General features: G+C 50.6%; 1 protein-coding gene across 9 annotated transcripts in view; it reads left to right on the forward strand.

The window, feature by feature from the left end:
* si:dkey-21e5.1 (potassium channel subfamily T member 1) overlaps positions 1–12,695 on the forward strand; it is a 401,511-nt gene that overhangs the window by 333,488 nt on the left and 55,328 nt on the right. For all 9 annotated transcript variants that reach the window (XR_005458485.1, XM_038781761.1, XM_038781755.1 and 6 more), the window contains one exon: positions 3,530–3,746. Coding sequence is in view for 8 of the 9 variants with exons in the window: in XM_038781761.1 (XP_038637689.1) it covers positions 3,530–3,746 (217 nt within the window). In the remaining variant the exon portion in view is untranslated. The remainder of the gene's footprint in view (positions 1–3,529; positions 3,747–12,695) is intronic.

Consider the following 12,695-nt stretch of genomic DNA (forward strand, 5'->3'; position numbering starts at 1 on the left):
AACACACTGTCTTACTCTCAGACTGTTGTCAGGGGGAGGGATGGGCAATGGAGGATCCCGCCGATGGAGAGTTCTGCTGCTAATGTTTCACTTTTTTAAAGACATAGGGCACCATTTATTGGCTGGCGCCAGGGACCCGGGTTCAATTCCATCCTCAGGTGACTGTCTGTGTGGAGTCTGCACGTTCTCCCCGTGTCAGCGTGGGTTTCCGCCGGGTGCTCCGGTTTCCCCCCACTGTCCAAAGATGTGCAGGTTAGATGGATTGGCCATGCAAAGTTGCCCCTTAGTGTCCAAAGATGTGCAGGTTAGGTGGGGTTACAGGGTTATGGGGTGTGGGCCTAGGTATTGTGCTCTTCAGAGGGTTGGTGCAGATGCAATGGGCCAAATGGCCTCCTTCTGCACTGTAGAGACTCTATGATTGGTACATCGGAGCAGGATTAGGCCATTTGGCCCCTCAAGCCTGCTCCAACATTCAAACAGATCATTGTTGATGATCTACCTCTGCGTTATTCCCCACCACCCCATGATGTCTTTATTATCCAGAAATCTAACAGTTCCTGCCTTGAATATGACTGAACTATCACAGCCCTTTGCTTTCAAAGCTATTGTGACTAAACAAATGAGGCAGCAACAGTGGAGAGAAGCGTTATTAATGGTGACGGTCTCCTTGGGGCAGCGCGGGGGGGGGGGGGGGCGAGGATGCAGGAGGGCGAGACCTCATGCCCCCATGGAATCTCAATCATGCCAATCCTGAGCTACTAGAGAGGGCCGTCCCAGATCAATGGACCCATCAACCCTGAGTTTGCCAATTCCTGCACTGCAATGTAGACCATCTAGGGAGGTTCCATGTTGAGATCTCCAACCTTCATCAGCAGTGCCCAGCCGTTCCAGGGTGGTGGGGGGGGTGGGGGGGGGGGGGGGGGGGGGGGGGGGTTGCTGTCCTGATTAAATGCCCAGAAGCAACAGTGGTGCCGGGCATAAGTATTGGAATAAATAAAGTCAGAGGGAGGACTGCGGCAGGACCATGACTAACTCTGATTGGCTGAGAAAACAGGAGGCGTAGTTATGCAAAACTCTTGAGCTCAAGTGCTGAGACCAGCCACCATCAAGCTGCCAATCAAAAGCGATTGGCACAATGGTTAACACTGTTGCTTCACAGCGCCAGGGACCCGGGTTCGATTCCCGGCTTGGTTCACTGTCTGTGCAGAGTATGCACATTCTTCCCGTGTGTGCGTGGGTTTCCTCCGTGTGCTCTGGTTTCCTCCCACAGTCCAAAGAGGTGCGGGTTAGGTGGATTGGCCATGCTAAATTGCCCCTTAGGATGGGGGTTACAGGAATGGCAGGGAGGGTGGGGGAGGAGGACTGGGCCTGGTAGGCTGCTCTTTCGGAGGATCGGTTCAGACTTGATGGGCCAAATGGCCTCGTTCTGCACTGTAGGGATTCTATGATTCTATGGCTGCTGCCACTCAAGTTGCTAATGAACTGCTCTTTCATTAAGGCAAGATTAAAAACATATAAAATGAGATTTGAACAGAGCGTCGGCATATGAGGAAAATAAAGTAACCTCTTTGCTAGTTCTACTTAAGTTTTATGCAGCTGATGAGCATTTTCCACAGCATTTATTGCATTTTATTAAAACAGTTATAGAGCAGGACAGCCACATGTTTGGTCGTAGACATTTTCCTTGGATTTAAGGTTCCCCCAAAGGTCGACTTTTTTTCTTCCCTCAAGTTGAAGACAACGTTGGCCCAGGACCGAATGTACGCAGCAGCTACCCCAGTCTCAGCTTCGTACACAAGAAAATAAGCATTCATTTAACTACAGGAGTCTTTCGCACTTACAGGAAAATGGGTCTCATAGGTCAGGAAATGGATACTATTAAAATAATTGGGTTTTCCCAAAATGGGTGGCCTCTCATTTCGGAACTTGTGGCACATCAATTTAATTATTTTTATGCTTTGTGGAGAATATAGGTGAAAATATATATACAAGCCATGTAAATTATATGATTCTCTTTAGATAATTGTCCAATTTGTATTTAAAAAGCCCTGAAAAATCCTGGCTGTGTTATACTCCCAGGCAGTACATTCCAGTTCCTAACCACTCGATGAGTAAAAATGTTTTTCTCCTCCCGCTGTCTCTGCTTCTTTTGCCAATCACTTTAATTGGGTGACCTCTGGTTATCAACCCTTCCACCAGCGGGTTTCTCCTTATCTACCCCATCCAGACCGTCTGAGACTTAAATGATAAAAGCAAAGAGCCGTGGATGCTTGGAGATCTGAATTAAAAACAGCAAGTGTTGGGATAACTGACCAGGTCTGGCAACATCTGTGGAGATTTTCCCCGATACCGGCAAAGGCCGGTGTTGGACAGGAAACGTGGGGTTGAAGCCGTCGACGGCAATGGCAGCTTTCCGCACCCGTCAATGCAGCACTTAGAGAAAAATAACTTCAAGTCATGGGTTCCACGACGTATCACTGGCGGGGTGGCCTCTGGTTTCACCAGCCCTGCCAGCAACGTAGACAACCGAGGATCAGGCCCCCATTTTTTAAAGGCTGCACTGGTGCAGAACGGGCAAATTAGTTCACACCAGAAGCCCCCCCCCCCCAACCCCCACACGTCCCGTGGCACTACCCACTAACACCCAGCACTACCCGGCCCCACCCCCTTTCCCACACACTGCTCGTGCACTTCCCTGGCACTGCTAGGGGACAGCGTCAGGGGGCAGTGCCAGAGGGTGCCAGGATACTATCTAGATAGTGCCTGGGCATGGCCCTCTCCTCCCTGAGTGCTGCACTCAGCTGTGCTGCCCAGGGAGATCGCCTCGTCTCCACCTTTGGAGACCAGTCATGATTCACGCCGTTCTGCCACCGCGCCACCCTGGGTAGATTTTCAAACCAGGGTGGGGGGGATGTTTCTGGCTACAGGGGCCTGATAATGACATGGTCATGCATTAGAGTGATCTTCCCGTTCGACGTTCAACATCCGGAAACGCGCCCCGTCACTGATGAGGGGGGAGAGGGGAACAATCGAGGACTTTGCAGTTCTCTCAATATTTTCTGGTCCCCTCACCAGACCCACCCGGCATGAACAGGGGCAGGAAATCCCAGCCAGAGTTAACATTTCAAGTCCCTAGAAGAGTTGCATTGAACTCAAAACGTTTGCGGAATCTTCCGGCGCTGTCATGGTGAGGTGGGGGGGGGGAGGCCCAAAATGTGGGGGGGGGGGAGGCCCAAAATGTGGCGAGCTGTTCGGCGAGACTGGAATATCTCGCGAGCAAGATTGCTGCGAAAGCTCCACCTGTAAAATCTGTTTCTCTGTTAACAGATGCTGCCAGACCTGCTGAGTTTTAACAGTATTTTCTGTCGTTATTGTAGCATTTCATCTCTACGCTGGGCAGATACTGACCTCTGCTTATGTCTTGAGTTGGCAGGAGTTCTTTCTGCACTACGTTTGTAGTAATGCTCGGTGCTCAACTACTTGCGATCGCACTAATATTTCAATCCTCTTTCTCTTCTTTCTCCTCCAGGTACGGTGGCTATGGATCTACAGAATACAGAGTGCCGCCCGTCCAGTGGTGCCACCTTGACCTTGCCGACAGAGAACGGAGCAGGGAGCAGAAGGCCCAGCATTGGGCCTGTCCTTGAGATTGCCGATACCGCTGCCATTTTACCGTGCGACCTCTTGAGCGACCAATCGGAGGACGAGGCGAATCCCTCCGATGACGACAGCCTCCCTGCCCCTGAGTGAGTAACTGCCTTTAGCGATGGTGTTCAACGGATAACTTTTCTTCAGCTATTTTATGTGATGTGGGTGTCGCTGGCAGCTGCCGCCCAGCCCATAATTGCGTTTGACCCTCGCCCATTCCACAGGGCAGTTAAGAGTTAACCACATTGCTAACAGATGTTGACTGATGATAAGTTAGTCAGCTTGAAGGCATTTCCATTTACACTTGCGTTTAGGTACAAACTATTTTGACTTCCGAGACACTGGAGGAGTGTGATGGATGACAGGCAATTTTATAAAACGGCTGACTCTTACTGGTGTTGAATCTCCCCATCAGCTTTGAGACTTTAGATACCGTGAATAACAGACTCTGGGATTCCTGAGATCGGAGTGTTTTACTATTCTTCTCCAATGGCAATTTATTTCCCCGAGCTTGCTTCTTTATAAACATATCCTGACCCTTGGTCACGATAAGATGGATGAAGATATTCCTTTGGCTCCTTTGTTTTTGTGCTCTCGGAATATCAATCTCACTGCATTTCCATCACAGTATCAGCTCTATTTTAGGTGAAGGATTCAGCTAAAAAAGGGGAAAGAATTTGCGACCTTGTGAACACATATAAAGTATGTTTGATCGCAAAGCAGTTTGAACATTTGAAGGCGCTGCTTATTGGCTGTGTGAATGGCTAATTTAGCTGCCTGAGTCACTCATCCCGTTATTCCGCCGGCGGAATTTTCAAGGCCCGTTCACCAGGGGCGCAAATCCCGCGATGGCTGCTAAGTCTCTCACGAGAAGGTCATGACTGGATTGGCACCGGCAGATCTCAGTTTGAGATCTTCCCCGACGGCGACATAACCAATTTCATGCCTGGCGAGGGATTTATGATGGATTTCAATTGATTTTAATATTCATAAACGATCTGACACCGTTGCTTCCAGGGTTTTCAGATGTCTCCGCCACCCCCCCCCCCCCCCCCAATCCTATTACCCCCCCCCCCCCCCAATCCTATACCCCCCCCCCCCCCCCCTGTCGGGAATCACTGCTGGTTTCCGAAAATGGTTAGGTGGAGTTATGGGGTCATGTGGATATAGGGTGAGGGAGTGGGTCTGGGTAAGATGTTTGTTCAGAGGGTCAGTGCAGACTCGATGGGCCAGATGGCCTCCTTCTTCACTGTAGGCATTCTATGGTTCAATTCTATGGTTCAAAAGTCACAGAGTTTTTACAGCACGGAATGAGGCCCTTCGGCCCATCACGTCCGCACCTGCCATCAAGCACCTGTCCTAATCCCATTTTCCACTGTGTGTGTTCCAGCCTTGTGTGCTGTGGCATTGCAAGCGCTCATCTAAATACTTATTAAACGTTGTGAGGGTTCGCGCCTCTGCCGCCTCTTCAGGCACCGAGTTCCAGATTCCCGCCACCCTCTGGGTGAACAAGGTTTCCCTCACATTGTATACAAGGCCGATCCCTGGTGTGAATTCCGACAATTGGCGTCTGTGATCAGCTAGCGAGAAGCTGCTCGCTTCAGTTCCCCACAAGGCAACCGCACCAGTTTGCAAGAAAAATCTGTCTACTGGGGGTTTCCGTGATGCCGGTGACTAATTCACAAGATGGGGAAGTTGAAGTCGTGGTTTATATTTTCTTTTTTCTGTCAAACTCTAATGCCTTTGCGTCGATGTGATTGCAGCCTGGCAGGAGTGCTGTTCAACTTCCCCGGTGCTGAAAATCACAAAGATTAGAAATGAGATTTCTTTAGCACCTTACCATCCCTCAACCTGTTGCAACTTGTCGCAATGCCACAAAAGTCCATTCTGTTATGATAAGAATGCCTGTGGCAAAAGGCACAAACAATTTGAACAGGTCCCAGTTGCAATGAATGTCCAATCTGTCAGTGTCTCGCTTTTCTCTCTCCCCCCCCCCCCCCCCCCCCCCCCCCCGCCTTACTTTGCCAAATAACGGTTGATTTCCCCCAGCTTCTTTATAATCGCCTGCTGACCCCCCTGGCCAACGTGTGGCCCATTCGATTTCACCATTCTGGAATATCATCCTGACTCTATTCTCATTGCAACATCTAGCTGTGTTTTAAATGAAAGCTTTAGCTCGAAGGTGAATAATATTCATGTCAACGTGTAAAGGTTTAAACTATCGGTGCGATTCAACGTGACAAGACGAGAGTCCCATTTTGGGGGCGGTCAGAGGGGTGATTCTCAGCACCTGCAGCGCCGAGAAGCATTGTGCTATTTAACAGGACTCGCCAAGGCCACTACTTAAGGGCAAGGCACCCTTGGGCCCGATCCCTGGCACTGATAACCTGGCACCTGGGCACATTTGCACTGCCAGCCTGGCAGTTCCACCTTGGCAGGAATCCTCCCAGGGTGCCCACGTGGCAGTGATGAAGTGGGCAGTGTCGAGGTGCCAGGCTGGCAATGCCAAGGCGCCTGGGTGCCAGCGGGCGCACCAGGCACTACCCAGCCCAGAGCCCAACCACCCAGGAGTCCCTAATGAACTGGGAGACCCCCCCCCTCCCCCCCCCCTCAGGTGCTGATATGCCTGGTCCATGATTTTGGGGACCAGTGCTAAAGGTGCTCAAGTGAGGTCTCCCAGCCGAAGCCGTTAGTTCCCGAGTGTTGGGTGAATATGCCGCAGACACACTTAAATGAGCCTGTAATTTCCAAAATCGTCTTCTTTTTGTCCACCAAACCTTTATTCTCAGTGGTTAACAAAACTTTGTGACTTTTTGAGAAATCTCTGGCTTCCTTAGTGGTAAGTAATAATGGCCAGATCGATTAAAGTGCAGATCCACATGTCTTCCAAGCACGATAGCTCGGTCCTCCTTCATAACTAGTGTCGCCTGAGCCACCTTCATCACAGATTGACTTAACAATAGCAGTAACTCTCTGGAAACCACATCTGATAAACAGATTGATCCCTGCAATCTTACAAGGGAGGACCACCCGTTTGGAGGATGTTAATGTGTTGTCATCTCCGAACCTGAAGCAGATGTTGCTTCCGCCAGTCTGTCACCGTGGGAGACCCTGGGTAGCCGTTAAGCCGGGCCACACCATACAATGTAGAAGTGCAACTTCTGTCCAAAACTGCACAGCTGAAGGAATCAGGCATCAATATGCTGGTTACTGTATTCAAATTCTCAGTGACCAATACAAGTCCAGCAAGGCAGTCATCATCATCATTTTCGGTCTCAGATAGGCCCGTCCCATGGGTCACTTCAAAACCACGGTGTCTTCGCCGTGGACAGTTCATCGCAAGACCTACTCTCCATTCCAGGCAACATCCTGGTAAATCTCCTTTGCACCTTTTCCAAAGCTTCCACATCTTTCCTAAAATGAGGCGACCAGAACTGCACACAGTACTCCAAATGTGGCCTTACCAAGGTTTTGTACAGCTGCATCATCACCTCACGGCCCTTAAATTCAATCCCTCTGCTAATGAACGCTAGCACACCATAGGCCTTCTTCACAGCTCTATCCACTTGAGTGGCAACTTTCAAAAATCTATGAACATCGTCCCCAAGATCTCTCTGCTCCTCCTCATTGCCAAGAACCCAACCGTTAACCCTGTATTCCGTATTCATATTTGTCCTTCCAAAATGGACAACCTCACACTTGTCAGGGTTAAACTCCATCTGCCACTTCTCAGCCCAGCTCTGCATTCTATCTATGTCTCTTTGCAGCCGAAAACAATATTTCCACGGAAATATTGTTAGGGTCGCAGCCATTTGATGTGGGAGAGATTCTTTCCCCCGGAATTTAAACCCTGTTAATACCAAAGGACTATCAATGCGGGAACAGTCCAGTAATTTAAATGCCAGTACAGATTCCAGAATTTCAAGTGCAAATCTCACAATCGGGGGCAATGGTGGAAGAATCAATACAAGCTGGTCTTTTAGGGTCAAGCAGGTTTATTGTCAGACACTTCCTCACAGCTGGCAACCCACACCAAAGTATTCCAGCTGTCTTTATTAATAGGATAATCAATGTCATGTGTTTAACTATCAATTCACTTAATTGCCATACACCATGATTAATATTACATTGACACAAAACACCTTCCGTGCTCAGTGGGCACCACAGGGGTTGGACTGTTTCATCGACCCCAGTTTTCACATTTTGATTTAACGTTTTACGTATCCGTTCCTCTTTGTTCTTTTTGGGCTGTGCTCCAGTTGTGTTTTAGGAGCGGCTTCTTTTTAATTTACCCCTCAGTTAATTTCTGTTCTTCTATGTAGTTGATTGGGCCTTAAAATGCAACATTGACACAAAACACTGAGGATGCTGGACTCTGAAGCAAACCGAGAATGCTGGGAAAACTCAACCCGCTTGGCTGCATTGGTCGGGAGAGAGAAACAGAGTTCACGGGCGAAATTCTCCGCCCCCCACGACGGGTGGGAGAATAGCGGGAGGGCCTTCCCGACATTTTTCCCGCCCTCCCGCTATTCTCCCACCCCCCCGCCGAAGTCCCGACCCGAATCGCTGCCGCCGTTTTTTTACGGCCGGCAGCGATTCACAGCTGTTAGATGGGCCGAAGTCCCAGCCCTTTCCGCCGTTTTCACGAACGGCAAACACACCTGGTCTTGCCGTTCGTAAAAACGGCGTCACCAACTCGCTTTTTATAACCATGGCACCGATTGGCACGGCAGTACCACGGCCGTGCCAAGGGTGCCATGGGCCCGCGATCGGTGCCCACCGATCGCGGGCAGCGGGCCTGATGCCCGCGCACTACTTGTCCTTCCGCCGCCCCGCAGTATCCATTCGCGGGGCGGCTGAGGGGCAACCCGGCCCGCGCATGCGCGGGTTTCGCGCAAAAACGCGATGACGTCACCCGCGCATGCGCGGGTTGGAGTCTTCCAAACTGCGCATGCGCGGCTGACGTCATATGACGCGTCAGCCGGCGCTAACTCCGGTAAGCGGGCTTAACGATTTTCGTTAAGCCCGTCTTGCCGGAGCCTACGGCGTCGGGCTGCTAGCCCCGACCGGGGACCAGAATCGGGGACCAGAAAACTTTACGATTTCTCCCGTTTTGGGAGAATCTTGCCCAACATTTCCAGTCCCTTTGGCTCTTCATAGGAACTGTTCGATACTGTACTGGAGATTGCAAAGAAACTAACTTTTTTCACGAGAACAGAGAGGCTTAAAGGGAGTAATCTGACGAGGCTTTCAAAATGATGAATTGATGGTTGATTTACTGGCCACTAAAGCAGTGACTAGAAGGCACAGGCTGAATGAAAGGATATTGGAGGATTTTTGTCTTCACAAGATTGGGTTATCAGAACATAATTGCTTTAGACTTGATTTTCCAATTGCCATTCTTTTAATGCTGGCAATAACCCAACTGAACATGTAGACCAGAGAACGTATTAAGAAGGAATTGAACACGTATTGGCAAAGGGTGAATATAAATGGACGTGACATAAAGGCGATGGAAATTGGATAGCTCCAGTTAAGAGGCACATGATGGGTAGAATGGCCTCTTGGGCTTTAATATCTGTGATTCTTTTATGAAACACAATGAGGAGCACCCCTCATTTTTCCCTTGTTTTCTGTTTGGGTTTTAGTCTATTTCTGTGGTGGCTCTCAGTGAACATAAATTAATTTAATTTGCCCACAAATGTCACAATTCAATGCAGAAATGTGTACAGCTCCCCACAATCCGTGGGAGATGTTATTGGACGGACCTGACTGAATGTGCAGCATGAATCATCTATTTCTCTGCAATTTACAACATAATTGTGTTCAGTTTCATCATAAAGCAATCTCTAGGTCAGAGCTACTCCAATGTACTTTCTGCCGCTACACATAGAGTTTAATTAGTCCATAATGTGTTGTCAGACAGAAAGGTTTGATGCTGGCTTACAGATAGATGATTTATTGACTGGGTATCCAAGACTGAATTGCAATCGGCATCATTTACGGACCTTTATCATCAGTAATTATAAGCCCCAGAAAAGATTATTTGTGAAAGTTAATAGACTGAGAAGCTGAGATCATGGCGCTCATGGTCGGCAGGACCGGAAGCAGCCATGATTTGGGCTGTCAACCGCGATTGGAAGCTGGCTGGCCACTTAAGGTTAGTCCCCCACTTCTCAGACGAGAGCCTGTGCACTCTAGTGGAGGCAGTGAGTGCTAGGCAGGGACATTCTCATGCCACAGGATGGTAAGAGGAGACCTCCACATCAAACAAAGGTGGCCAGGTCAGGGGTGGCAGCCCAGGTCAGCGGGCATCACTTTGTGTGTCGGCCATCGATCGGCGGGCCGGCCTCTCCCCCCCCCCCCCCCCCAGGCCTACTTTGTTGCGCGGCCGGCCCCTGAACACCGACACCGTGTTGAGTCGGGGCCGGCGCGCTGAAGAAGTCCCCCGCGCATGCGCAGGTTGACGCGGCTCAACTGCGCATGCGCGGGTTGGCGAGACGCCCATTTGGCGCCGGGAAGGGAGGCTGGAGCAGCGTGGACCGATATAGCGCCGTGCTGGCCCCCTGTGGGGGACAGGATCGGTCGGCCCCATGCCCGTTTCGCGCCGTCGTGAATCGCGACGGCGTTCACGACGGCGCAAACACTTGGGCTCCATTTTAGAGAATCACCCCCATTATCTTTAAGTATGTGCTTCACTTGCAGAATACTTGAAGAATGTCTCCATGTTAAAATCCCCTCTAAATTTTCCCTTGCAGGACAGGCAGTGGGGGGGGGGGGGAATGGGGGGGCTCATTTGGACACTGGAAACAGGCCTGAACCCTTTTCCAGACATTCCCCCCCCCCCCCTCCCCCAACGCGCACGCACACACACACAACCAAAGCAAACAGCCACAGCGCACCATCGAATTCCGGGTGTAACATGGCTCTAGAATTTCAGTGTCCGATTCAAGTCCCCCCCCCCCCCCCCGGCCCCCCGCCGCCCCAACGCGCACACACACACACACACGCCCAAAGCAAACAGCCACAGGGCACCATCGAATTCCGGGTGTAACATGGCTCTAGAATTTCAGTGTCCGATTCAAGTTCATGTTTTGATTGCAATTTCTTCGCATTGCCAATACAATCTGAGATTCGTGGTCTCGTCAATTCACAGTTCGTTCGGAGACTCAACCCACACAAGGGCACGAGAGAGTAAACAAGGCATTAGTTCAGTGTTGTCAGCGTCTGCCCTGCGTTGTAATGTCTCTGGTCCAGAACCCTGAATTTAAAATGAGAATCACACCCTTCACCAACCTCCGCACGTTGGTTATTTCTATCCCGAATGTGGCCCTTATTCCCCAAATCTTACCGATTACACACAGTCTACTTTATTGATGTGAATTTGATAATATGAAATGAATGATAAACCACACAGAGATGGGACTGGCTATTCACTTAGTATTAATCTGTGATAGAGAAATACATTTAGAGATCATAAAATCATATAGTACACGGGTGGCCTTACAGCCCATCATGTCAATGCCAGCCCTCTGAATGTCCTAGCCTATTAATCCCACTCCCCCACATTGCCTAATAGCCCTGTAAACATTTGCCTTTTCAATAGAGATCCAGTCCCCTTTTGTTAAATTGAAATGAATATTATCATGTTGTGGCACTTCGATTTTTGATCATCTCCCGTTTTATTTCAGCACAGTGGTGACAGTTCAATGTGCCTGAGCGACATTGTACTGGATCCAAAATGCCCCATATTCAATCCACACCCTGTAATGATCTCACATGGGACAGTGGTTGGATCTCCCTATCTCTGGGCTGCTCCAGAGATGAATGCCGCTCAGGGTACTAGTGCCCCCTGTTGCAATGTGTGCACATTGGAAGCATTCAGTAAATGTAAAGTCGTCATAGTCTCAGATGGTCACAGGCTGCTTTCCCCTTTGAGGGGGGAGAGCCGACTGGTGGTGATTTAACCTGAGGGTCACCACGCCTCGGGCGAGGGGCAAGGTTGAGAAGGCAGGGCCTTTATGAATAAGCTCAGCCGGTGCGGGAATTGAACCCGTGCTGCTGGCCTCGCTCCGCATCACGAACCAGGGGCCGGATTCTCCACAAATGGGGCAATGTCCCCACGCCGGCGTAAAAGCGCTAGCGTTTTACTCCAGACTTTCCAGAAAAACATATAGAGTAATTCACTTACCTGCAGGGAGCTAGCAGGTTCCCGGGGAGCTTCACGCAGCTTTGGCTGCAGATAGTGCCCCCGCATTTCCGGTTCCAAGCCCGTGCATGCGCATGGCGGCAGACTCCAGCGGCCGTGCCAAGCGCCATGGCAGTCTCGGACCGCGGACCATCAGCAAGAAGGAAGGTCCCCCCGATCGGCCCTGCGCCGTTTCATCTGACAACCCCCCCCCCCGATCGCTGCCCCGGCTGACCATAAGGCCCTCCCCCGGTGATGGACCCCCCCCCCACCCCCACCCCCCACCAGGGTCGCTGCAGCTGAGTCCCGACCGGCCAGACATGGTTAGAACCACGCCGTCAGGAAATCAGCCGGTCGGGATTGGAGTATCGCTGGGAGGGCCTCTGGCAATGGCCCCCCAGCCTCACGCCATGATGTGCGGCTGAGCGATTCTTCGGCGCGGCGCTGCGGAGAATCCAGCCCCAGCTGTCCAGCATACTGAGCTAAACTGGCCCCTAAAACAAATAATTCGTCTTGAGGTCATTGAAGCATTCACTGTGGATTGAATCACACACGGCTGGTGACCAGTACTTGATTAATGACAGCTCAGTTAATATATTGTGTCATATCCACATTTACAAATCTTATCTCCCCAATTTGCAATTACCACTTACACTACGGGCAGCATAGTAGCACAAGTGGATAGTACTGTGGCTTCATAGCGTCAGGGTCCCAGGTTCGATTCCCCGCTGGATCACTGTCTGTGCAGAGTCTGCACGTTCTCCCCGTGTCTGCGTGGGTTTCCTCCGGGTGCTCCGGTTTCCTCCCACAGTCCAAAGACGTGCAGGTTAGGTGGATTGGCCATGCTAAATTGCCCTTA

Source organism: Scyliorhinus canicula, chromosome 21 (assembly GCF_902713615.1).
Source record: "Scyliorhinus canicula chromosome 21, sScyCan1.1, whole genome shotgun sequence".
NCBI classification, from domain to species: Eukaryota; Metazoa; Chordata; class Chondrichthyes; order Carcharhiniformes; family Scyliorhinidae; genus Scyliorhinus; species Scyliorhinus canicula.